The 27,911-nt window shown below is 38.4% G+C and overlaps 1 protein-coding gene and 1 non-coding gene across 5 annotated transcripts in view; one reads left to right on the forward strand and one right to left on the reverse strand.

The window, feature by feature from the left end:
- NT5C3A (5'-nucleotidase, cytosolic IIIA) overlaps positions 1-27,911 on the reverse strand; it is a 49,676-nt gene that overhangs the window by 13,604 nt on the left and 8,161 nt on the right. Inside the window, exons 1-2 of one of the 4 annotated variants that reach the window (XM_078059431.1) lie at positions 19,567-19,709; positions 686-740 (exon numbers count right to left, since the gene is read on the reverse strand). The exons of 1 other annotated variant lie outside the window; for it this stretch is intronic. In XM_078059431.1, coding sequence (XP_077915557.1) covers positions 686-721 — 36 coding nt within the window. In that variant the 5' untranslated portion in view covers positions 722-740; positions 19,567-19,709. Of the gene's footprint in view, positions 1-685; positions 741-5,120; positions 5,242-19,566; positions 19,710-27,911 lie in introns of those variants that run through there. 2 more of the 4 variants (XM_036080703.2, XM_036080705.2) reach the window with 2 other exon arrangements.
- Positions 26,768-26,870, forward strand: LOC118528340 (U6 spliceosomal RNA). Its single transcript, XR_004913580.1, has one exon. It is a non-coding gene; the product is annotated as a U6 spliceosomal RNA (small nuclear RNA).

The following is a 27,911-nucleotide window of genomic DNA, read 5'->3' on the forward strand; positions in this document are numbered from 1 at the left end:
AAAAGGGTAAATATGTGAGGTGATAGATGTGTTAACCAGATGGGGAAGATGATTCACAATGTATATCAAATCTCAAATCATCACATTGTACACTTTAAATATCTCGCAATTTTGTCAATTATATCTCAATAAAGCTGGGAAAAATCTGAATAAAACAAGAGTTTGGTGGTTTCATACAATTTCTTAAAGGTGAGATTATTACCCTCATTCAAGGGTATCATAGCTCTTAAGGACTAAATTAACATCTGAAGCCAGCTCTGACTCCAAAGCCTATATTTTTTCTTCCTCAATCTAATGTCTATAATGCAATGAGCTCTACTGTTATACAAGAAGTTTTTTATTTAAAGACTTGTCATTTTAATTCAGAAGCTTAAAACATCTCATGCTGTATAATTTAAGTGTGTTATTGCTGAGCAAGGAAAATTTAGCACAAAAAGGAATGGGATAACCATTTTATATGCTGAGAAACACTATAATACACATTATATTTCAAGCAAAAAAAATTTTCTAAGGTAAGTTGAAATCCAATTCAACAAATAGTTGAGGTTCTATTGTGTATCAAACACTGTGAAGAAAGACCTGCATAAAGTTACAGTCCCATAATTAATGATCTGGTTAGAGACAGAGGTAAAAGTGGTGAAGATTCACCATTAATAAATGGAACTGGAAATACTCAAATACCCACCATTTTCACATGTACAGCAGAATCTTGATTAGGCATTTCTTGGTTATCCAATCTTCTGGATTTCCCCAGGTGATGTCACAGTAAAAGAGAGAGAAAAAAGGTACACGTGACATACATATATTTCAGGCTGTTCCTGTAGGTTAATGACATAGTAAGGTGGTACTTTTGGTTTGACTTAAATACCAAGTTACTGAAGGCACCTTTTCCTCTTTCCTAAGAAGCTCAGCAAAGATTTTCTCTATCTTACAAAGGTTGGAGTTAAAAATTTTGTATGAAAAGTTTGCAGCTCTCCTATAAGAATTTATATAGTGTCAGTAAGATTTGAATAAAGTTTATATTTGCAAGAAAATGCTTTATTACAAGAATATTTTATCAATATTTTCTCTACATATAAGGATGAAGTTTGTGGGAAAATCATGCATTGCTATTACTGAATCAATGGAGGAAGATATGAATTGAACATAAGGAGAAACATAATACACAAAAGTCAAGTTTATTCTTCAATTTTCCCATATTAAACTCTAATTTTGTGAAATGAGGCAACTACTATCTGAGTTAGTGTCTGGCCCAGAATAAGTATGTGATAGTGTTAACTAAATGATAATTTTATGGGTTAGGGTGGAATTTATACATATCAATTTGTTAAGCTAAAAGAAATAGTTTTTATACTATCTCCTAATAAAATAAAATACCTCTTATCATTATTCTATCTTTTTTTTTTTCATTTTTACAGTATCAATCTTAGGGAAAATTACTTACTTTTGTTCCTCAATGACTTTACTTTTACTTCACACTAGGTAAGTAAAATTTTTTTAACAAAAGCAGTATTTAAAAAGGGCAACTTTATCAAAAGGGAAAAAATCTGACTTTTCTTAAAATTTGGTCATCATAGGGGTACCTGGGTGGTGCAGTCAATTAAGCGACTGACTCTTGGTTTTGGCTCAGGTCGGGATCTCTGGGTTATGAGTTTGAACCCCTTAACAGGCTCTGCGATCAGTGTGGAGTCTGCTTAAGACTTTCCCTGCCCCTCCCCCTGCTCTCTCTCTAAAATAAATAATCTTAAAAAAGTTGGACATTATATCTGTGTTCTTTATAATTAAAATGTATTGTAGCAGATACATAAAATTTTCTCAATTCTAAAATTCATTCCTCCCTCCTTCCATTTTAAATGCATAAAATTGGGAAATGTCTTATAAAAAGGTATTCCCCCCCCACCTCAGAAAAGCTGTTAGTAAGTTAATGGTCTTATAATTGATGGCATCTTCAAGCTGAGTAAACAGTATTTCCAAATAGTAAGATACCTCCAATTTTTCACATCCAAAAAATAATATAGTACCTGCAGAAGTATCTATTTATCTATCTATACACTCTATATAACTCATAAACACTTTGATCACTACCCCCAAAATGTAACTGTAATGGTAGTTTGAGGGTTAGTAATCTTTAGATGATTGTAGTCAAATTTAAGTAACCCTTCCTTTCTGCTGATCCTTGATCTTAAATAAAGAAGATGCCACAGAAGTTGCCTGCAAATCTCTTTCTTCATTTATAGAAACCAAAGCATACAATATGCTTATGGTTTTCCTTTGATGTTTAATATCTGAACAGGGTTCTATATTTCTCGGAAAGCACTATTTTAAACAAAACCATTTTATTAGCCTGAAAAAGAGGAAGGAGAATGTGGAAAAGTACCGTAGAGTTTATAAAACATTTGAAAAGCCCAAAGGAACACAGAATTCAAGCAGTGCAGAATACATTTTAATATCTGGGAATCTCAGCTCTTCTTGTCACACAGAGCCAGGCAGCGCAATTCCTGTTCCCCCCACCACCAAGTTTGGCTCATTTATGTAAAAAAAAAAAAAGATAAGGGGAAAAAAGCCAGTGTCAGTAAGTAAAAAATAATTGTCTTTCTCATGGTCTCTACATATTTTATTTAAACAAAACACAAACAAAAACAGAGTCATCAGAAATTTGATAATGGCCAATTTTAGGACATTATTTTTGATAGATAAACCTACTAGTTCATGGATTCTATGCAAATTTCAACTGAAGGTCCTTCATTCTTCCCGATCCTCACTGGCAATCTGACCAGAATGTATCCTTGTTCAGAGATAATATCACATAAAGTGATACTGTTGTCCCAATGTAAAAATCACCCCATTGTCTCTATAATTACAGAAGTGTCAAGAGTAAGGCATAAATGCCAGCATTCTGGCACTATTCTAAGGAAGACACTGAAAATTAGGGCAGGGTATTTTTAAACCAATCGGCTTGTAAACCTATACTTGGTATATAATGTTCTGGCTCACTTTGCCAGCAGTCATCTGTTGCAGATGCTTCAAGAGAAGAGCTGTTGGAAAAAACACATCAAGTGTAGAAGACACGTTCAAAAATAGAAAATACTAGCCTGGAAGTATGAACCCTCTTCATAGGAAGTTTTGAAGTTCTAAAGTCTTTTGAATTTTTAATGTCGACTAGAAAGTGTGGAAATTGGAAAATAATTACTCTGTGTGCTTTCACTATGAGGTTAGGGTCTCTGCTCTAACAGTGTTCATTCACAGAATATGTAGGACAAAGCTAAAGACTGAAGCAAGAGGTAAGAACTTCATTGGAATAGCACAAACTTGATAACTGAAAAGTTCTAGTGATTGTGATTATTTCCTTCTGAGATCATTAACTTTACCTTGAAAAGACAGTGACAAATCAATGACTGAAAATTCCTATGTCTACATGAAAAAATTTTACTTGCCTTTATACAAGTTTTAAAGTATCTGAATGCCAATTGAATATTTTTAAAGGCCCACTTGACTTTGTCTTTTGGGAAAGTGAAAAAGATTAAGTTCATCAATATCATTGGCTTAAAAAGTTGTGATCCTGCTTCAGTTGTGATACTTGCAGAAACATTTACAGGACACAACAATAAAGTAATGAAATTTTGAATGGTCAACTGTGTACTACTTACATAAGAAAAGGCACGCATTACTATAATATGGACAGAGTATCAGCAACAGTACTAAACTTCCAAATGAATCCATTTTTTGCTGCACTTTTCCAGCAACCTGTAATTACTGGTCTTAAGCTTACTTATGTTTTTAATAATGACACTTGGGTGATTAGCACAAGAAAAATCAAACATAAGTTTGTTATTTCAGTAGCACTGTACATCAGTTTCTTGGATCATTTAAATAATTCTCCCTAATTCGATTTTCAAGGCAGCAGTGAAAAAAAATATACAAACTGGAAAGTGAAACTTTCTTGATACAGATATGAGACAAAAATGAAACTGAATATTCTCAGGTCTTTCCTGAGCCTGTTGGGGGAAAGAGAAAACAAACTGAGGTGGGAAGGGAAGAGAAGGAGATAGAAGAGAGGAAAAATAAATTTCAAAGGCTAGTTATTTAAAAATTGGCAATTTATACCAATTTTCTTAAATAGTAAAACTTGGCTTCTCAGTCAGAATTTTATGGATACTTAAGAAAATACATAATTTCAGAGCTCAGAATTTATTCATATATGCTCCTCACTCCCCATGGCCTTAATATCTAATAGCATTTTTCAAGCTGAGTAAACCAAGGCACATGGAAATTAAGTTATTTATACTGATTACCCTTAGCACACTCTGAGTTCTGTCCTTGAATTTGTCCTAGAACAACAGCATAGGTGGTAAGCAATATCCAGAGATGCAGGGGCTTGGATATAGATTGCCAATAAAAACCAAGTAAACTGCTTTAAGAAATGGTCTGCTGCATTATCTAATTCTCCTGATTAAAAAAAACAAAAACAAAAAACAATTATAAAAAATAAGGTAAATCCAATTATTTAAAACTAAGTTAGCCACAACATTCTAGGGTTTTATAGCAATATATGCTTGAATCTTAATTCTCAATATACAATTTGTTATAAACCTTAGAGACTGTAAATCCAGCTTTTATCAATTCATAAAACATACCAATATAATCCTATTCCATAATATCTTAGATAAAACAAGCACAAAATAAAAATTCATTATCTTTATTACTAGGCATAATATATGGTTCCTAGACCTAGGGACACAAAGCATGTGGCAATTAGCAAAATTGAGTCACAGAGCACTAAATGAACAACAAAATTGGATCTTACAGTGCCTTTTTTTCCTTTGAAAAGAGATTTTTGAGGATACATTGCTTTTTCTCAACATGTACATGTGAAACAAGAAGCTCTTAAAATTAGATGTTTTAAATTGTTATTTCGGAGACCCAAGATACTGCAAAGTTTTACATATTCATATCTTTGCAAACTGTAAAGTTTTACATTATACTGCTTTATTCTATTTTTATTTCCTTAATCTGTATTTTTAAATGCTTACAATTTCAACAAGATACTGAACCAAATAAGAGTCTATAGATAAAGTTAAGCCAGAGAAACTAATTGGTTTACATGAACTGTACACACTTACCCTGAAGGTAACCGGACAAGCTACGCCAGCAAAAGAAAATTCTTCCTGTCTGAGAAGTACTAATATAGCACAAGGTGCAACTGAGGGCGGTTCCAAAAGCCTTGGCTAAGCTCTATGCAAAAATGGTCTTGTGACGCATTACTACACAGTGCTTTATTATGCTCCGGGTGACACTTGCTAGCTCTGAGCTAACAGTCACCAGCCAGTCTACAGAAAATGATCAATTGAAAAAATGTGACAGTTAAGAGAAGGTAAATCTGCACTATTAGGGCTGGCAACTTGCTCTGCGAAGAAAAACGGAACCTCCATATTAACACTTAAAAATACTCCCTTCCTCATCCTGTTTTTTGGCTGTCAGTGTACTTGTGGTATGTGCATTTTTCTGTATGAATATTATATTTCAATACAAAGTAAAAAAAAGTAGGTCACGGTTGCTAGGAGCTGGGGGAGAGGAGAATGGGGAGCCACTGCTCAATGGGTACAAAGTTTCAGTTTGGAAAATGAAGAGTTCTGGAGATGGATGGGTGGATGGATGGGTTGCACAATGTCAGTGTATTCAAAGCCACCAAACCATACACTTAAAAATAGTTAAAATGGCAAATTTTATGTTGTGTGTATTTTATCATAATTTTAAAAAGATTACCTCATTTAAGACACAGGAGAAAAGACATGATGCATGTAAGTGTGGTCACTAGAATGTTAAGAGCCTTTACTGCAGGGCACTGGGATTTAAGTGATTTTTATGTTTTTCTTCATATTGCCTAGACTGTAAAATTTATTTGCTAAAAAAATCTGAACATAAACGATGAAAACTCATTTATAAGGTTAAAAATTGAAAAAAAGTGATTCTCCTGTTAGAAATAAAAAGTCAAATTGTTATGAAGAAAAATATTTTTAACTTTTAAAGAGAACCAGGCTTGCTTTTAACCCGAGTAGCAGGATTGCAATATGCTAATACCACATGTCAGGGCCTGATAGATAAGTTATGCTACGGGCCCTCTGGGAAGCTTTATCATTAGGAACAGGAGGAAGCTACACTTACATAAATAAACTTTTATATCTGCCTTCTCTCTTCTATGCTAAGAGAAATCAAACCCACATAGCATTTCAGTAATCAAACTGTGAAGTAGCATGCTCTATTAAAAACAATAAAAAATTTTTTTAAATGATTTTTTTTAAAGATTTTATTCATTCATTTGTCAGAGAGAGAGAGAGAGAGAGAGAGTGCACAAGCACAGGCGGAGGGAGAAGCAGGCTCCCCGCTGAGCAAGGAGCCTGATGTGGGGCTCCATCCCAGGACCCTGGGATCATGACCCGAGCTGAAGGCAGATGCCTAACCGACTGAGCCACCCAGGTGTCCCTGTTTAAATGATTCTTTAAAAGGCCACTAACAAATTATCCAAACTTGGTATCTACCAAAGGTTAAAATGGCACTGCTATCTTATTTTAATAAGATGAGAAGATTCACAATAAAACATTCCTCTATGAGGAAAATCTTTTATATTTGACTAATGGAGGCTCAAGGGCTACCAAGTGATCCTTTTTGAAAATATTCCTGTATTATGTATGAATATGATGACTTAACTGTCCTGTAATATATGAATATAGGTAGCAATGGTAAGAATTTTAAAGATATCACTTAGAGAGATGACTTAAGATTTAAGTCATTCTCAACAACAACAAAGGATGCTGGAGTCAGAGTTCTTTCTTGGAGGGCTATTTAGAGATCCTATTAAAAGCTTCAGAAATATACATTTCCCTTGACACACCAATTTTATATCCTAAGGATTTTAACCTAAGGAAATAAGGCAGTACACAAAGATTTAGTTGCAAAGATATATACTATAGACTTCTATAGACTTGTGTTTTTGTTTTTGTTTTTGTTTTAAGTAGGCTCTATGCCCAGAGTGGAGCCCAACATGGAGCTCGAACTCATGACCCTGAGATCAAGACCTGAGCTGAGATCAAGAGTGGGATGGTCAACCGACTGAGCCACCGAGGCGCCCCATAGACTTGTTTTATAATACTGGGAAACTGTAAACAACCTAAATGCCCAATATCTAAATGTTCATTAACATAAGAGAAGTGAATACATTGTGGTATACACATAAAATATAAGATTACACAGTTCCCAAAAATGATTATTATAAATAGCTAAAATTTATTGTATGTTTACTGTGTGTTAGGTACTTCAAACACTTGACATACTTCATCTCATATAACACTCATAACCCCAGAAGGTATGTGCTATTATTATCCTCATTTTTCAGGTGAAGAAATTAAGGCGGTAGCTGAGAAGTGGCAGAACTGGATTCAAACTCAGGTCTCTCTGACTTCAGAATCCATGCCTGTAAATCACTGGACACTACGGCTCTGTGAGACCGATATTTACAGATATACTCAGGTGTACATGATCTACAACTGAATGAAAGAGAGTATCTACAGCAAGAGTCCAATTTTTGGGCAAAATTCTTTATACAAGCATAGGAAAGTCTAAAATAGAATATATAATATAGTATCAAATGGGATTAAGGGGCCATTTTTATTTTCTGAGTTTTATAAAATGAGTTCCTTGGGAAACAAAAAATGGCTTATTACAAATGTTACAGCAGTAGCATCAACCATGTCCATAATCAGAAAAGAAAATTAAAAAAAAAAAAAAAGTACAACCGGAGCTAGTCAATATCATGGGTGGATTACTTGAAACAGGATTTCTACAGTGGAGACAGAACAAGGAATTAATCCAGTTGGCCCTAAAGCAAAACAAAATACAGCATGAAAAGAAAGATGGCTCGTATGTTATCAAGGGGGTGGAGGATGGCTTTGGCTCTGCTGGTGTTCTGCTCTGCTAGCCTAAGGAGAGAAGAGAGGAAATAGGAGCATTGCTCCCTGCTTACAGGGAACTTTTCCCACAAGATCAGTTCCACCCAGTGTGTATAAATGCATGGGGTGGGATGGGATGCCTGGTGGGCTGTCCCTCCAGGAAGGACTAACATTTTTCAAGCACTTTCTTAACTTGTCAGAATCTCAGAAGCGTGCAATGGCCTTTTATACACTATGGGACCAAGGGCACGCTGCCCTAAGGTGGCTCACTTTTTTATTTTTATTTTTTAAAGATTTTATTTATTTATTTGAGAAAGAGCGCAGGAGCGGGGGTGGGGTGGGGTAGGGGGGAGAGGGAGAAGCAGACTCCCCGCTGAGGAGGGAGCCCAATGAGGGGCTCGATCCCAGGACCCTGAGATCATGACCTGAGCTGAAGGCAGACGCTTAACCGACTGAGCCATCCAGGCGCCCCAAGATGGCTCACTTTAGCATAAAGATTATTTTGAGTTAAAAGCAAGCAAGATCCAGCAGATTTAGGAAAAGCTCCTTACCCCCACTCTCCCACCCTCCACAACTGCGTAAAAAGAATTTAGATAAAGGTCCTGCTCCAGGAAGAGAGCTATCCCCAGAGATAACTACATTATGCTACGAATTAGGTATAGTGCGTGGAGAAGAACCTAGCAAGGCCTCTTTGATCAAAGTCCTCTCTTTGTCCCACCATTTCCAAGTGACCTAACAAGTATCTGTTTACCGAACATTTACTTTTTCATTCTTTCTGAGGAATACATTCCTTCCGTTTGAAGACCCAGACCCCTACACCCCCTTCTCCTTAGTTCAGAATGACATATACCTCATTTTGCCTGACAGTGTTTGGAATTTCTTTGTGCATTCCCCATATGTATGCTAGTAAGTTTGATTTTTCTCCTGTTAATCTGTCTCATGTCAATTTGATTCTTATGCTAGCAAGAAGGACCCTGAGGGGACAGGATATTCTTACTCCCCGACAATACATTGTATTTATTCCATAAAGCCTTATGAGAAATATAATACTTCTCCCCTTATTACTGGTAAGGAACCTAAGGTCTGGAGAAGTTACTTACTACTTATGTCACTTTTCTTCTTATTATATCATGCTGCTTCTAGACAATAATATACACATTACTTACATGAGAGGGCCAGAAATGTCTGTGAATAAGAATAATGTTTTGAAACTGTGCCAAGAAAAAAGAACAAGGACACAAATACAAGCAAAGTACTGAGTAAAAGAAAATGAATTTTGTTTCAAATAGCTCTAAGCTACTGTGTTCTGTTTTGTTTTTGAAAGGGAATATAAAGGATTTAGAAGTAAGAAGATGTAAAGGGAGGCTTTTTTAGCAGCACAATGAACTGTGATCTCTGGACTCTGACAGGCTCCTGTTTGCCTTGGGAGTTTCTTTACTCTTGGTCATACAAACAGAAATCACTCATAAAGCTCTGAAAGGAAAAGCTACACCTGCAACTGACATGCCAAAGAGCAGAGAAGTTCTCCTACAGGACTCACATCTTTGGAAGCTTTTTCTCCCCTTATAATACTGTAACTGGCTGTCTTTTATCAATGGAGAAAGAGATACCCATTTGTACTTCTGAGGAACGAGTTACAACGTTTTAGATACTGTCAATTATTCAATCAACTTGAAAAGCTAAAAATGACCACTTCATATTTTGCCATTAAAGAGTTTCTCAAAATTTTGAAATACTGAAAAAACAAAAAGCCCACAGAAAATCAAATCTTAAACCTTAGTAACTTATTGATTGATTCATTCATTTTGCCTTTAATCTGGGGGCAGGGAAGTAAAGGGAATAAAAGTATTACATTAATTAATAGTTGAATGTGAAAGAAATCACTTCATAATTCTACATAAAACCTGTAGTAAGGATAATTTATTTCTCAATTATCCAATCTAAGACTTAACTACTAACTCACTTAGCTTACCACAATCCAATTATTATTTGGCTATGGAATGTATTTTTAAACTTCAATCTGAACTTGACTGACACTCTAGGAAATTATTCCGAACAAAACAATAAAATCATATAAGGAAACCATTCAGGTGAGTCCTCTATAAGGACTCTTGCAAAACTTGTTCCTGCTAATTGCTGTAATTGCTGTATAAATAAAAGATTATTTTTTAAACATGCAAAACATCCATCTAGGCATCTGACTTCTCTTAAAACTTCTCTAAAGAAGACAACAGTCAATGAACTTCAGCACTGTGACTATTCAAAACAGAATTGAAACAGATGCTATTAATGTTTATATGAGTGTGATTTTATTTTTTAATTTATTATTTTTTTATTTAAATTCAATTAGCCAACATATAGTACATCATTAGTTTCAGATGTAGAGTTCAGGAATTCATCAGTTGCATATAACACCCAGTGCTCATCACATCATATGCTCTCCTTAAATGCCCATCACCCAATTACCCCCATCTCCCCCACCCATCTCCCCTCCAGGAACCCTCATTTTGTTTCCTATAGTTATATGAATATGATTTTAAATGTTTAAGGAGCAAAAACAGAGATGAAACAATGAATTATTACATTTTGGGGAAATGAACAGGAAGTAAAGATTTTCTGTAAGTTTCTTCTTACATTTAAAATCATTCCAAAAACTTATCCCATTAGGTGACTGTTAGTGAAGTTGATTGCTGCATTTATGAATTTGTATACATATATGCAAACGGAGGAAAACCTATGGTTCTAATCTCAATGCATTTCTTAAAAACTCCGCAACAATCTAGGATTGACTTAATTTTCAGAAACTCGAAGTTCTTGAACATAGTTTATATCTTTTTAACTTAAAAAGTAATAAATTCTGGGGCGCCTGGGTGGCTCAGTTGGTTAAGCGACTGCCTTCGGCTCAGGTCATGATCCTGGAGTCCCTGGATCGAGTCCCACATCAGGCTCCCTGCTCGGCAGGGAGTCTGCTTCTCCCTCTGACCCTCCCCCCTCTCATGTGCTCTCTCTCATTCTCTCTCTCTCAAATAAATAAATAAAATCTTAAAAAAAAAAAAAAAAAAAAGTAATAAATTCTGTAGTTTAAACTCCTTTAGAGGCAATGACATTTATGTTGCAATAGGTAGGTCAAGTTCAAGAAACTTGGATGTAAGAAAATATCATAAACAAGGGAGTCTTTCCTAGCTCTCCTCTCAAAGGAACTATGTTCTAATATTTCAAGACGCTTAGCACTGAAATTGTTTCCATTTTATTATATCTGGATCTCTGTGCCTGAAATGGAATAAGAAAAACTTTGTTTTAATTTTGGACTCCTTCCATAACACACAGTTGGTATTCTGTCTGTTGAAAAGAAACAGTATTGTTTAGGATTGCTATTTGGGTATGGGTCATATTAAAAATGGCAAAAATGGTTATGTTATTGGTGTATTATATCTGCTACCTCTAAATGGAGAGTACAAAGACTTAACTTACTATCCTCTTTTTGCTATGCCGGATAAACGCATTTAAAAAATAGTAAGGTAAATGGGGCATCTGGGTGGCTCAGTAGGTTAAGTGTCTGCCTTCAGCTCAGGTCATGATCCCAGGGTCCTGGGATAGAGCCCCACATAGGCTCTCTGCTCAGCAGGGAGTCTGCTTCTCCCACTCCCTCTCCCCCCTGCTCATGCTCTCTCTTGCACGCTCTCGCTCTCTCAAATAATTAAATAAAATCTTTTTTTTTTTTTTTTAAAGATTTATTTATTTATTTATTTGAGAGAGAGAGAATGAGAGAGCAAGCACATGAGAGGGGGGAGGGTCAGAGGGAGAAGCAGACTCCCTGCCGAGCAGGGAGCCCGATGCGGGACTCGATCCAGGGACTCCAGGATCATGACCTGAGCCGAAGGCAGTCGCTTAACCAACTGAGCCACCCAGGCGCCCTCAAATAATTAAATAAAATCTTAAAAAAATAGTACAGTAAGAGGGGCGCCTGGATGGCTCAGTCATTAAGCGTCTGCCTTCGGCTCAGGTCATGATGCCAGGGTCCTGGGTTCAAGCCCCACATCGGGCTCCCTGCTCAGCGGGAAGCCTGCTTCTCCCTCTCTCACTCCCCCTGCTTGCGTTCCCTCTCTCACTGTGTCTTTCTCTGTCAAATAAATAAATAAAATCTTTTTAAAAAAAATAGTAAGGTAAGAAAATGATGAAGTAAATTATTTGGAGAGATTCAAGTTCATAAACGAGTAACTTGTAGCAAAGAATTACTTGAAATTACATGGATGATAAGTGATAACCTGAGTTTTAAAAGTATGTAAATAGAAGAAACCACAAAATATAGTCCTTTTGAAACATCTTTCAATATTAATAAACTCAGTATGTTAAACCAAAGTACTTAATTTAACCTATGCAAACTCTTGGTAACGTATATTATGTCCAACAAGGGAATATGTGCTCATCAGAATAGACCTTATAAAAATAGGTTTATCAGAGAATGGCCTTCAAAGTGCTTTTTATGGTCAAGTGTCATGCTGGTGAACTCTTTCAAACTTTTAAAGAACAGATGGCCCCATGCTAGATAAACTGTTTAACAGCACATAAAAAAAGGTTAAGCTATCCAATTCCATTTATGAAACTAACTAGTATAAAATCCTGAAACAAAGCCTGTCAAAAATAGTACAAAAAGAGGAAACATAACCTAAGTTCACTTATGAATATAGATATAAAAGTCCTAAGTAATAAACCAGTAAAAAACTAAATTCAATAGCACAGATAATCATTGAACATGGCTGAATCAAATATATTATAAAAATCAATTAACATTCATCACAGAGGAATAAAAGGGTCACAGGTGTCTCTATTTTCTTCTTCATGCTCCTTGGTATTTTCTAAATTTTCTGTAATAAATCTATATTATACCCAGAAGGAAACAAATAATATTTTTAAAAGGTTACATGTCCCAAAATATAAGAAAGCAGAAGTGTATATAATGCTACTATATCTTTTGACAAAATAGACATGGCATATGTTAAGTCATGTTTATGGAAGGTAAAATGAAAATTATCTCTTGAGGCAAAATTCCACCTTACTACGTTTTTTTTTGTTTTTTTTTTAAATTTTATTTATTTATTTGACGGGGAGAGACAGCCAGAGAGAGAACACAAGCAGGGTAAGTGGGAGAGAGAGAAGCAGGCTTCCCGCCGAGCAGGGAGCCTGATGCGGGGCTCGATCCCAGGACCCTGGGATCATGACCTGAGCTGAAGGCAGACGCTTAACGACTGAGCCACCCAGGCGCCCCTCCACCTTACTACGTTTTCTGGAGTAGCCTTCCTCATTCTTTGCCTGTGAGGATAAACTAATGAGTAAGCTACACAAACTACTTAAACAATATGCTATATTCTCCTCCCACTCTGGATATCGAATGAAGTCATAATGTGTAAATGAGGAGTCATATACAAATAAAGCTCTGTAAAACATTATGAAGTAGTAGGACATGGTTTAAAGAAGCCATTTAGGTGGGTGGGGAAATGGGCTAAAAAGATAAAAAGGGATTAAGAAGTACAAACTTCCAGTTATGAAATAAAATCACGGAGACAAAAAGTAGAGCACAGGGAATATGGTCAATTGTAATTGTACTAACTTCGTATGGTGACAGATGGTGACTAAACTTGTCAAGGCAAGGAACGTGTAGAATTCTTGAGTCACTATGTTGTACACCTGAAACTAATGGAACACTGCATGTCAGCTGTACCTCAATAAAAAGCAGCAGCACCAACAGCAGCCACTTAAAGATTTGAGAGGAGGGTCATACATAGACTACGCAAAAATGAAAGTGAAAACAAAAAAAAAACTTGGAAAAATACATTTCTAACATATTTCTACAGTTAAAAACATTTTATAAAAGCCCTTGCAAATCAAGAAAAAGAACCTAAGACAATTCAGAAAAGAAGAAAATAAATGGCCAATTATTTTTAACAGTTCAATTTCAAAAGTAATGAATACTTAAGAAAAAACAACTATCATTTGGCAAAAATAAGAAAAAAAAAAAAGACACCTATTCCCAGGAAAACAGGGAGCTAGGTACTTGTATGTACTGCTAGTGGAAATGTAAATCGGTACAACCTTTTCAGAAGGTAACCTGGAAGCACATTCAAAAGCCTTAGATTTGTACATGCCCTTTGATCCAGCATCCCACTTAAACAGTCATGGACTTGCACAGATGCAACACAAATGTTTACTGACTCATTATTTATTATAATGAAAAATGGTAAACAATCTAAATGTTCAACAGTGAAGAACTTGCTGAAGAAATTATAACACATATATGATATAAAGGAATATAATATAGTCACTAAAATAAGTATAAAATTAGGAAGGAATAAATTAATAAGTGAATAATCTTGGGGCGCCTGGGCTGCTCAGTTGGTTAAGTGTCTGCCTTTGGCTCAGGTCCTGATCCCAGCGTCCTGGAAAGGAGTCCCGCCTCCTGCTCTGCTCAGCAGGGAGCCTGCTTCTCCCTCTGCCCCTCCCACCCTTGTGCTCTCTCTCTTTTTCTCTCTCTCTCATAAATAAATAAAAATCTTGGGCGCCTGGGTAGCTCAGTCGGTTAAGCGTCTGCCTTCGGCTCAGGTCATGATCCCAGGGTCCTGGGATCAAGCCCCGCATCGGGCTCCCTGCTCAGCGGGAAGCCTGCGTCTCCCTCTCCCTCTGCCCCTCCCTACTGTTTGTGCTCTCTCTCTGCTCTGTCTTGCTCTCTCAAATAAAGAAAATCTTAAAAAAAAAAAAAAATCTTAAAAAAAAATAAGTGAGTAATCTTATTAAAAACAATGTTACAGTATGATCTCATGTTGGGAAAAATGATACTTAATAGTTATATATAAATGAATCGAATGCATAGAAGCTTTATCCTTTACAAAAAAACATGTTTCCCATACGACTTTAGCAAAATTAAATTTCAGTAACTGAAAATGATATAATTATATATGCCAAGCTTGTAAGTATGCTACTCAGGTCAATTTACCCCTCTACAAATTATTATAGCAGGCAGGCAGGGATTAGGCCCCAGACTGCGAGGTCCTCAGGTTAAAAACCGTTATTCAGGGGCGCCTGGGTGGCTTAGTCAATTAAGCATGACTCCGGCTGGGGTTATGATCTCAGGGTCCTGGAATGGAGCCTTATGTTGGGCTCTGTGCTCAGCGGGGCGCCTGCTCCTCCCTCTCCCTCTGCTCATGTTCTCACTCTCATATAAATAAAATTAAAAAAAAAAAAAAAGACAAAACCAGGGCACCTGGGTGGCTCAGTCGTTAAGCATCTGCCTTCGGCTCAGGTCATGATCCCAGGGTCCTGGGATTGAGCCCCACATCGGGCTCCCTACTCGGCAGGGGGCCTGCTTCTCCCTCTACCCACTCCCCCTGCTTGTGTTCATTCCCTCTCTTGCTGTGTCTCTCTCTGTCAAATAAATAAATAAAATCTTTAAAAATAAATAAATAAATAAAAAGACAAAACCATTACTCAACATTTGGGATAACGCTGGATATCTTTCTATTCCCAATCTTTTAACTTCAAGGATGTATGATGCTCTAACTAGACATTCTTCTTTTCCAAACCTGAGAGCTCAAAGAGAATATTGTTTAGAGACAGTTGTTAAATCATTACTTAATCTGAATCTCTTACAAGACAACATCCTGTCTAAAAGAAAGTCGGTCTGGAAAACAGTATGGAGGTTCCTCAAAAGGTTGAAAATAAAGCTAACCTATGACCCAGCAATTGCACTACTGGGTATTTACCCCAAAGATGCAAATGTAGTGATCCAAAGGGGCACGTGCACCCCAATGTTCATAGCAGCAACATCCACAATAGCCAAACTATAGAAAGAGCCCAGATGTCCATCGACAGATGAATGGATAAAGAAGATCTGGTATATATATATAATGGAATACTACTCAGCCATCAAAAAATAAAATAAAATATTGCCATTGGCAACAATGTGGATGGAACTAGAGGGTGTTATGCTAAGCGAAATAAGTCAATCAGAGAAAGACAATTATCATATGATCTCGCTGATATGTGGAATTTAAGAAACAAAAAAGATCATAGGGGAACAGAGGAAAAAATAAAACAAGACAAAATCAGAGAGGGAGACAAACCATAAGAGACTCTTAAGCATAGGAAAGAAACTGAGGGTTGCTGGAGGAGCGGGGGTTGGGGGATGGGGTAACTGGGTGATGGACATTAAGGAGGGCACGTGATGTAATGAGCACTGGGTATTATATAAGACTGATGAATCACTGACCTCTACCTCTGAAAGCAATAATACGTTGTATGTTAACTGAATTTAAATAAAAATAAATAAATTTAAGAAATAAATAAAAGAAAGTTGGGAAAAGAATAGCTTTGTTTCACGAAAGGAGCTGAAAAGAGAATTAACATTTATTGAATACTATGTGGTAAACAGTTTGAGACTGTATGCATATCATCTCTTTTTTAATCTTAACAACCCACATAGATATTTAGAATATACTGTTGGAATTCTCCGAAAGTATAATTATTTAAAACACTAAGTGAAATAAAAAATACAAACGCAAAGACAGAACATATTCCTAATATAATACCCTGAAAGAAACAAGGGGGCAGAAGATTTTTTAGGTGAATCTTCTCCATTCTGGAGAACTGGAAATTGAGACTTAGAAATTGTCCAAAGTTAAACCATCGGAATGTGGCAGGGCTGAGTCAGAACCAAGGATTCGCCAACTACTAAACTCTCAAACATTATATATTTATGACTTCATTCCCTAACAAGATACTCTAAAGTTCAAATCATCAATTACGTAACTTATTAAAGAAGTTACTTTATCTTTACTATATAAGCTACAATACTTAAAAAGCACAGAATAACTGAATAATTATGGAACACCAGATAGATTTCCCCATCCTACAAAAACTAGGCCTATGTGACAAAACCATGTACATACACATGGATATCTCTCTCTATATACATATTATATATATACACATACATACATATATATGGTACATAGTTCTGCACAAAGAATGAAATAGAATAAAATATTTAATTAGCTTGGAAAGAGATAAAATTTTTATTTTCTTAATTTTTATTTTATTATTTTTTAAAGGTTTTATTTATTTATTTGAGAGAGTGAGAGAGAGAGCATGAGAGCAGGGAAGGGCAGAGGGAGAAGCAGACTCCCCACTGAGTGGGGAGCACAGATGCGTTGTGGGGCTCGATCCTGGGACTCCGGGATCATTACCTAAGCCAAAGGCAGACTTGACCCACTGAGCCACCCAGGCGCCTCAAGAGAGAAAAATTTTTAAAGATCAGCAACACAGGAACACTTCATTAACGCAATTGGTGTTCCCAACTGAGAAGCATGCTTTCTTTAAAAGCTTCAGAGAGAGCTAAAGTCGGACTGAGTGCTGGCTCTGCTACTTACTAAGCTACATCCTAAGCAAATTAATAAAAATTATGACAATTTACCAGCTGGACTGTGTTTTTAAGGATTAAATAAGGTCATGCACTGTGAATGTGGCCATAAGTAGACACCCCAAAATTTTAGTTCCCTTCCCCTGGTTAACAGATAATAGGGGCTTCTCCCTCTGACCCTCCCTCCTCTCGTGCTCTCTCTCTCTCTCAAATAAGTAAATCAATCTTTAAAAAAAAAAAGGGGGGTGCCTGGGTGGCTTAGTTGGTTAAGCGACTGCCTTTGGCTCAGGTCATGATCCTGGAGTCCCAGGGTCAAGTCCTGCATCAGGCTCCCTGCTTGGCGGGGGTCTGCTTCTCCCTCTGACCCTCCCCCCTCTCGTGCTCTCTCTCTCTCTCTCAAATAAATAAATCAATCTTAAAAAAAAAACAACAGATAATAGGGCAGTGCCCAACTAACCCAAATGGGAATCAGTTTCTAATTGTTTTCTAGTTCTAGTCCCAGTGTAGCCCCCTGTTTTCTTTCCCCCCCATTATCTTAATGTGACTTCCGTAGGTTTCTTTTTTGTAACATTTCACTATGCTGTAATGCTTAGGTTCTCAAACTTTTCCTATCTCCATCAAAATTGATCGAGTGCCTCATTCCCTTAGAACACTGTGACAGAGAAATCTAGATACACATAAACTGTTCGGGGGAAGACTGTATAAGAAGATAATGATTTTTTTTTTTTTTTTTTTTGGATGATGGTGTTCTGAACCCCGGTCCTGGGTAGGGCATTTGAAGTAAAATAAATGAGAGGGCTGTGCCATGACAAAGCTTCAGAGATAAAGTGGGGACAGGAAGGATCTCACCACAACCCACATGTGACTATCTACTTCCACCCACTCACAAGCAGGAACTTGCCACACAAATTAAGCAACCTTCCAATCAACCAACAAACAACTCTGTAATCTATTAGCACCTTGAAATATGAGGAAGATAAACAACACATGTGAAAAAATAGACCATGGCATTTAAATCTGTAACAGCAGAAGACTGTCAAAGTTGGTTTAGATTTTATAGATTAATGGTTTTAGGGGAGGAAAAATAATTTTCCCTGTACCCTTCTATGTTCTTTGCTGAGGCCATCCATCCCATAATAAAAAGACAGATTAACAGAAAAAGAAATCCTTAATTTCACACATATGGGAACCCACAAAGATTCGAGACCCAAAGGCAGTCAGGCAATTGAGGCTTATAAACCATCTTGAGCTCAGGAGAAAGGAGAGGCTTGGGGCTTCAAAGGGGAGGAAGGCAATTCCAGGAAAATGAGAAAAGCAATGTTTGCCTTCATGCAGGTAAGTATCTCAGATAAAAGAGTAATCTCTGGTAATAGCTCTCTTCCTGGTACAGGCCCCCTTTCCAAATTCTTTTAGGCAGGTAAAAGGGAGTTAAAAAGCTCTTCCTGACCGCTCTGGGTCTTGACTGCCTTCAGTTCACAATAATCCCCATACCAAAGTGGCAGACTTTGGGGTGACAAATTCTGCTCCCCTCAGGTTGAAGCAACAGAGAGAGTAAACATAAAAATAAAACAAGAAAGGTAATTTAGAAAGCTAGCACCAAGCCATAGCACAGAGAAGTCTGCCATCTGCTGACACAAAAATGGAATCGTATAGATTTCCCTGATGGCTGTTTTTAAAGCAGTGGGAACCTCAGGTAAGGCTTATGACATTAGATTTCAATTAAGTTACTGTACTGAAGAGATAAATTACAACCGCTAATTCAAAAGACAATAAGGATTAAAATGGGATTTAAGATTCTTTATAGGCTTATTAATTCAGTAACTCTAAATAATGTGATGTCCGAATTACTTTAAAAGCAAACAAAAGAGAAATCTATGGAAATGATTTAACATAAACTGTAGGGAACATTCAAACTGCTATGATGAATTAAGGATAATCTAAGACACTTTGCAAAAATTAGAAAATCTGTGGGAGAGGAAAAATAATTTTTCCTCTACCCTTCTAGGTTCTTGGCTGAAACCTTCCTATAATAAAAGACAGATTAATAGGAGAAAAACAAACACGAATTTAATAACATGCATCCCTCCTGAATACATGGGAGATACCCAGGAAAATGGAGTCACTCCCTGAAATGGGTCAGGTTATCATCTTAAGTACCATCTCTAGCTAAAGAAAAAAGAAGATGGCATATCCTGGGGTTACAAATCCTGTTACCTTTCAAATCCTACAGATTTCACCTCTGCGATCGGTCAATGTTCTGTCCTCTTTCTCTGGCTCCCATAGCAGGCTAGGGTTCATTCTCTTTAATCCAGTCTTATTTCAATTCCTGCTTCTCCAGTGACAGAATGCTGTCCCAACATATGCCTCTTTGGCATGACGACTATTTTGAGCTGATTATTTCAGAGAAACAGGAGACACAGGTGAAGCTCTGAAAAGAGAAGTTCCCTTTTGCAAGGGAAATTTATATTTATAAAGGAAATCCCCATTTCTATGTGTGTCTCCACTCTGTACCAAAAGAGAAGGAAGAAAAAGATGAAGAAAGCACGGCAAACTCAAATCAATGGAGAGAGTGCACTTAAAATCTGCATTATGAACCCTTACTCTGGTTTACCATTTTTTTCCTTCCACCCAACAACAGGCCTCTTCCATGCCCTTCTTTTTGCTTATAGCTGTAGATGGTATAATTTTAAACCATCTAAGAGAGTTACTCACTATTCCCAAGGCATCTCTCGTGTATATGTGTTTTTTTTTTTAAAGATTTTATTTATTCATTTGAGACACAGAGATAGAGAGAGAGCATGAGCAGGGGGAGAGGCAGAGGCAGAGGGAGAAGCAGGCTCCCTGCTTAGCCAGGAGCCCGATGTGGGGCTCGATCCCAGGACCCTGGGATCATGACCCGAGCCGAAGGCAGACGCTTAACCATCTGAGCCACCCAGGCGCCCCTCGTGTATATGTGTTAATAAAACTTTTTCTCTTGTTAATTCTATCTTTGGTTATAGGGTCCCCAGCACAGACCTTAGAAAGGTAGATGGAAAATTATTTTTTTCCTCACACTCCTTGCCTCTTGATTCTAGTTATGCTAATTTAGTGTACTTCAGCTACCAGATTAAGCAATTAAAATGCATTCCAGATCTTATCACTTTTTTTTTTTAAAGATTTTATTTATTTATTTGAGAGAGAGAATGAGAGAGAGAGAGAGCATGAGAGGGGGAGGGTCAGAGGGAGAAGCAGACTCCCTGCAGAGCAGGGAGCCCAATGCGGGACTCGATCCTGGGACTCCAGGATCATGACCTGAGCCGAAGGCAGTCGCTTAACCAACTGAGCCACCCAGGCGCCCCTGGATCTTATCACTTTTTGAAAATGAATTTAACTCTCAAAGACTCTTCAGCAAGTTAATTACAAACACCTCACTACTGATAATACAAACGTTTCTACAATGTGGTCCCAACACTTTTTTTTTTTTTTTAAAGATTTTATTTATTTATTTGACAGAGACACAGCAAGAGAGGGGACACAAGCAGGGGGGAGTGGGAGAGGGAGAAGCAGGCTTCCCGCGGAGCAGGGAGCCCGATGCGGGGCTCGATCCCAGGGTCCTGGGATCGTGACCTGAGCCGAAGGCAGACGCTTAACGACTGAGCCACCCAGGCGCCCCCCAACACTTTTTTAAAATATTGCTTTCAATTAACCATTTTTTAAAAAAATATACATGTTCATGCTATTTCAAACAGTGCGGAACATTGAAGGATGAAAAAGTACAAGTCTCCTTCCTCATTCTCATCCTCTCAAGTTCTATCATTACTAGGAACAACTACAAACAACTAGCGCAGTTTTTCAAGAATTTCCAATGACATAAAAGCACATACATGTGTATCTCCCTGGAGCCACAACTGTTCTACAATGTGCTTTTTCCCCCTAGTTACTATCTTTTGAACTTTTTAAAATGTTAACTCAGATTTACTTTCTTGTATGTATGTATGTATTTATTTATAAAAGATTTATTTATTTGAGAGAGAGAGAGCACACATGTGAGCACGAGCGGGGGGAAGGACAGAGAGAGAGGGACAAGCGGACTCCCCACTTAGTGGGGAGCCTGAGGCAGCACTCAATCCCAGCACCCTGAGATCACTGACATGGGAAACAAAGGCAGAAGAAAAATTATTAAATTTCCTTATAACGTACAGCCCATTGACAAGTCCTTAAAACAGGCAGAGTGACATTCCTCTAGGGACTCAGCTGCCTCGATGTTAATACCTTGTAAAGGGCAAAGGCAATCTTAGCCCAACCCCCAGGACCCTGTAAGTCTACTTTAACATACCAAGATACATGTTGGCAATCATCCCCCAAGCATATGACCCACCAATATACATCCGAAGGGTCTCATGACTCAGGTTTTATTAGACAGTAATAAATGACCTTATCCCAACAATAGCTAGCTCCTCAAGGTCCTGGAAACCTTGCTTCCAAAATTCCTTAGAGACTTAATGCTATCCCTACCCCTCTCCCAACTTGAAAGTGTATAATGGGCCACTCCTCATGACCCCAGTGCTGCTCTTTCTGCCCACGGGTCCTGTCCTCGTGCTTTAATAAAACCACCTTTTTGCACCAAAGACGCCTCAAGAATTCTTTCTTGGCTGTCAGCTTGGAACCCTGATGTCTTTCCTACATCAATCATGATCTGAGCCGAAGTCAGACACTTAACTGACTGAGCCACTCAGGTGCCCCTACTTTCTTGTTTTTAAAGCTGCACAATGTTTTATTATACAAATGCACCACAGTGTAACCAATGCACTATAATTTATTTAACCGATGTATATACCGCCTCCAACAGAGTAAACAAAAGTGCCCATTTTTCTATATCCTCATCACTCGGATTTCTCTCTCCACACAGTGCTTGGCAGTCCCCAGTTTTGCCTATTTGTGAGCAATTAAACTGGATTTTTTTAAAATACATTTTGTAGGGGTGCCTGGGTGGCTCAGTCGTTAAGCGTCTGCCTTCGGCTCAGGTCATGATCCCAGGGTCCTGGGATCGAGCCCCGCATCGGGCTCCCTGCTCCGCGAGAAGCCTGCTTCTCCCTCTCCCGCTCCCCCTGCTTGTGCTCCTTCTCTCGCCATGTCTCTCTCTGTCAAATAAATAGATAAAATCTTTAAAAAATAAAAAAAATAAAATAAAATACATTTTGTAAACTTTGTAATTTTGCTGGGGGCAAGAATTTCAATTCTTTACTTCTACGGTTCTCAAATTTTAGCCTTCACTGGAATCACCTGGAGGGCTTAAAGTAAAGGATCTAAGGATATGATGATTTTTACCTAGAAAAGAGACTTTCTAGATAAATTAAAAATACTATCGGGTCCCTGGCTGACTCAGTCGGTAGAGCATGCTACTCTTGATCTCAGAGTCTTGAGTTCAAGCCCCACATTGGGCCTAGAGCTTACTTAAAAACAAACAAACAAAAAATATGATAGCATCTGGTTCAGCGGCGGCTCCATCTGTTGTGTAAATGAATTCCCAACCAAAAGCTTAAAAAAATTTTGTAAAAACTCCAGCTGTTTCAGGAAGTATTCTGGCTAACATAAAAACAGCTCACTAGATAATTGTTGAAGCTGAAAATGTGATTAAAGTTGAGTGAGGATAATACATTGGAAACATGACAAATGTGATTTGCAAAGACAAAGTCATACGCCTGGTATAAATATCTCCATATTTGCAAATCTGGGGATTCAAGATGACCTTGAACATATTCTTTGCCAATGTTAAGAGTTTAATATATTCCCCTTATTTTACAATATATTTTATTTAGACTGATCAATCATGATTGTTATCCTTCAAACACCACAGCCATCAAACATTACCCAATGGAATCTATTCCTTTGAATTTCACATAGCCTTTCCTTGAGATCTCTCTCCCAACATTTATATTCATTCATTGTAGAAGTACTGTTAATGATGTGGAGAACAAAGGCAAAAGGAAAAAAAAAATTAAGCTTCCTTATAACTTACAGTCCATTGACAAGTACTTGGGACAGGCAGGGTGATCTTCCTCCAGGAACTCAACTACCTCAAAGTTAATACTTTGCTAAAGGCAAAAGGCAACCTTAGATTGACATTAGCCCAACATCCAGGATCTTGTAAGTCTACTTTAACATATGAAAATCCTTTTGGAAACTTCCTTTATCTCTACCCCTTCCCCCCAAGATATATGTTAGCAATCATCCTCCAAGCATATGGTCCACTGATATACATCTGAAGGGTCTCATGACTAAGGTTGTACTAAGACAGTAATAAATGACCTTTTCCTAACAACAGCTAGTCCCTCAAGGTCCTGGAAACCTTGCTTCCAAATTCCTTAGAGACTTATGCTATCCCTAACCCCCTTCCAATTTGAAAGTATATAATTAGTCACTCCTCACAATCCCAGTGAAGTTCTTTCTGCCCATGGGTTCTGTCCCTGTGCTTTAATGAAACCACCCTTTTTTGCACTTAAGATGCCTCAAGAATTCTTTTTTTTTTTAACATTTATTTACTAGAGAGACACACACAGAGAGGGAGAGCTCAAAGGGAGAATGAGAGGGAGAAGCAGACTCCCTGCTGAGCAGAGAGCCCGATGTGGGGCTCAATCCCAGGACCCTGAGATCATGACCTGAGCCGAAGGCAGCTGCTTAACTGACTGAGCCACCCAGGTGCCCCTCGAGGATTCTTTCTTGACCGTTCTCTCCGAACCCCAACATTTCACATCATTAGGACTCTAACTTTTAATAGTTGTGACACATAATTGTGAGACTAGTTTCTAAATCTCATTAGTATATATGAAGACAGTGGTGATATCTCAAGAATTATTGAAGACCTAGGTATTTTAGGTGTGAAGGAATAAATCTTCATGCTTGGGGTGGACAGAAGGGCAAAGCTATTCTGAGTCTGTATTCTGTCCTGCTGTATTACCAAAGATTTGTAACAGTTGGAATGCTCTATTTTTCTACCAGCCAACTGACCACCAGTAATACCAGATTATATATATGTGCTTTTATTTGATCAAATAGTAAATGAATTTACTGAGTGGCAAATGATATGGAAAAGGAATAGGAACTATGGTATAGCATGGTAGACTGCTTATTACCTAATTCCTTCCTTCCTTTCCTACTAATAGAATCTCAATTTTGTTGGAGGGTGGCCATTTGCTCAGCCAAAAAATTCCTCAGCTTCACAGTTAGGGTAGCTATATGACACTGTTCTCTCCAAATACATGTGAGGAGAAAGTTCTGCTTTACTTAATTGAGTATCCTCCTCCCTGGAAGATGGACATGTTGGCCAGGACTGCAACAGCCATTTTGTGACCAAGAGAAAAGCCAAGAGAATTTCAAAGACCTCTGTCTTGATATCCTTGTACTCCCTAATTAATACCAGCAACTGCCTACTTTTTAGACCTCTCCTTATATTAGAAAAATAGAATGTTTATTGTTTATTAAAGACACTGATTTTGGGTCTCTGTCTCTCCTAGGCGCAACTAATAAAAACGACAAAGGGGGCACGTGGGTGGCTCAGTAGGTTAAGCGTCTGCCTTCGGCACAGGTCATGATCCCAGGGTCCTGGGATCCAGCCCCATAACAGGCTTCCTCCCTCCCTCCCTCCCTCTCCCTCTGCCCCTCACTCCCTCCACCCCTGCCATGTATATGCTCTCTCTCTCAAATAAATAAAATCTTAAAAATAAAAGACAAAGAAATATGTACAAATCTAGACCCTTAAAGAACACACGTAACAGTAAACAATACAAGACAGTGTATAAATTACTACTTTATGAAAAATCATCAGGAAATGCCACAAGAGTTCGGGGGAATATGCTTTACAAAACAAGTGAATTAAAAACAGGTCCTAAAAGGTCATAAATCTGAGTGCTGATATAAATTAAAGTTGGGATACAGAGATATTTTTAAAAGCCTGTGTAATAGCATTGAGCCACTTAAGCAGTTGTATTTAAATCTTGATTCCCTGCCCCCTCCCTTTTCTAAATATAGACTCAATAGTGGGCTTTCCACTTACTCATATAGTACCCAGAGAACATCTGATGTTATCTTAAAATAGAAGAAAGGACGGACTTTTTGTCAGAAGTCACCTCCAGGAAGGAAACTCACTGAAGTTTCAAAAACAGCACCAGCTTATAAGGAGTAATTGTTGGTGTTTACAAGGAAGCCATAAAAAGTTGAGATGTGTTTAAATTAGAAATGGGGGCACCTGGGTGGTTCAGTCAGTTAAGCCTCTGCCTTCAGCTGGGGTCATGATCCCAGAGTCCTGGGATCAAGCTGGGCGCTGGGCTCCCTGCTCAGCGGGGAGTCTGCTTTTTCCTCTCCCTCTCTTTCTGCCCCTCCCCTTGTGCGCTCTCTCTCTCAGATAAATAAATAAAATCTTAAAAAAAAAAAAAAGAAATGATAATTTTAACTGGTTGGGGAGTGTCTAGTGAGAGCGAAGCCAGTGTCCATCTTGAATACTAGATGGAGGTCATATCGCCCACAAGGCAGGGCTGGACCGGCCACAGAGGACACAGAACACACAGACCAAGACTCAAGAGATGGGAAAGCTTGCTTATCATTCAAAAGCATGTAGGGGCCGAGGGTAGGCCGCCCCAAGATGGGCCACTCTGGCATGAAGATTATTTTGAGCTGAAGGCAAGACCCTACGGGCTCAAGAGAAACTTCTGCCCATGCTTTAAACACTTAGAAGAACTCTTAAGTGGGGGTCTTTCCCAGAATAAGGAGAGATCCATTTTACCTGAGTGACCCATGTGTACGGCGGGGCAAACATCTGCTCTTCTTACTGCCCTATGAACTGCATTCCTTTCCTCTCAAGTCCCTGACCCCTACTCCCTTCTCCTTAGTTCAGAATGACACAGAAACCTCATTTTCCCTGTCTTTGGAATTTCCATGTCTGTGTGCATTACCATATGTATGCTATTAAATTTGATTTTCACCTGTTAATCTGTCAATTGATTTCTTAATTGATTCTCAGTCCATCGAAAAGAACCTTCCAGGGGTCACAGTTCAGCTCATAACAATGATTAACATCTAAAAAAAAATTCATAGAATGTTAAACGTACATAATAGATGTTAAATAAGGAATCTTCCAGTTTCAGTTCAATTCAGGGATGGGTATCCTACTAAGGTGAGGGAAGGAAAAGAGAGAATTGGCTTCATGACTGGGGCCCTTACCCACTTAAAGAATACAAAAGGGTGAAAAGAGTGAAGAGGGTGTCTGGAAGAGTTGTTGCTGTGCCCTCTGCCTCCGAGGGAATGGGTACGGCGGAGCGCTACCTTCTCACCAAGCAAGAGGGACCTTTCATGGGGTCACCTGGAGAATGTGTTTTCTGCGGAAGACTGAGGCCTGATCCAAGCCACAAAGGATATTCCGTGGGACGGAAGTGGCTCTGCTATGCTCCACCGGCAGCACATACACTAAAATTGGAACAGTAAGGATATTAGCATGACCCCTGTACAAGAATGACATGCAAATTCATGAAGTGTTCCACCTTTTTTATAGTTTTTATAATCGAAGTTTTCGGAGAGTAGAACTTAAGTGTTCTTAAGCGTTCTCACAAACACACAAAGATAAATATGTAAGGTGATGGGTGTATTAACTAACTAGATGGGGAAAATCCTTTTACAGCGTATATGTATATCCAATCACAATGTACACTTTAAATATTTTAGAATTTTGCCAGTTATAACACCATAAACATGAAATTTTCTTTAAAAGATTTTATTTATTTATTTGACAGACAACACACTGAGAGAGGGAACACAAGCAGGGGGAATGGGAGAGGGAGAAGCAGGCTTCCTACCGAGCAGGGAGCCCGATGCGGGGCTCGATCCCAGGACCCTGGGACCATGACCTGAGCCGAAGGCAGATGCTTAACGACTGAGCCACCCAGGTGTCCCATAAAGATGAAATTTTTAAAAAGTGGCTTTGTTGTAATGGCCTGTACTCCTAGAGTCTGTCAGAGCCAGGGATAAGTGAATGCTCCCACACAGGAGGGAACCAGCCAGAAACGTATTTCTGTCCAGCCCGCAAGAGCCACCTGAGAGGGAGGGACTTCAAAGGCAAGAGCCTGTATGGAGTGGATCACTCAAAAAAAAAAAAAAAAAAATCAGGCTGAGGTGGAGTGGGGTGCCCAAAAAAATTAATATGGGGTTGCAGTGAAAGAAGAGAAAGTCAACTTTAAATATCTTGCAGGCCCAGGGAGCACAAACCTAACCAGTCAAATAAGAACTCTCATTTTGGGACACCTAGGTGGCACAGTCAGTTAAGCATCCGACTCTTGGTTTTGGCTCAGGTTGTGATCTTGGGGTCCTGAGACTGAGTCCCTCATAGGGCTCCTCACTCAGCATGGACTCTGCTTAAGACTCTCTCTCCCCTTCCCTCTGCCCCTCCCGCCACGTGCTCACGTACGCGTGCTCTCTCTCTCCCCCCCCAAATAAATAAACCTTAGAAAGAAAAGGGGTGCCTGGGTGGCTCGGTTGGTCCGACTCTTGGTTTTGACTCAGGTCATGATTTCAGGGTCCTGGGATTGAGCCCT

Source organism: Halichoerus grypus, chromosome 12 (assembly GCF_964656455.1).
Source record: "Halichoerus grypus chromosome 12, mHalGry1.hap1.1, whole genome shotgun sequence".
Taxonomy (NCBI): Eukaryota; Metazoa; Chordata; class Mammalia; order Carnivora; family Phocidae; genus Halichoerus; species Halichoerus grypus.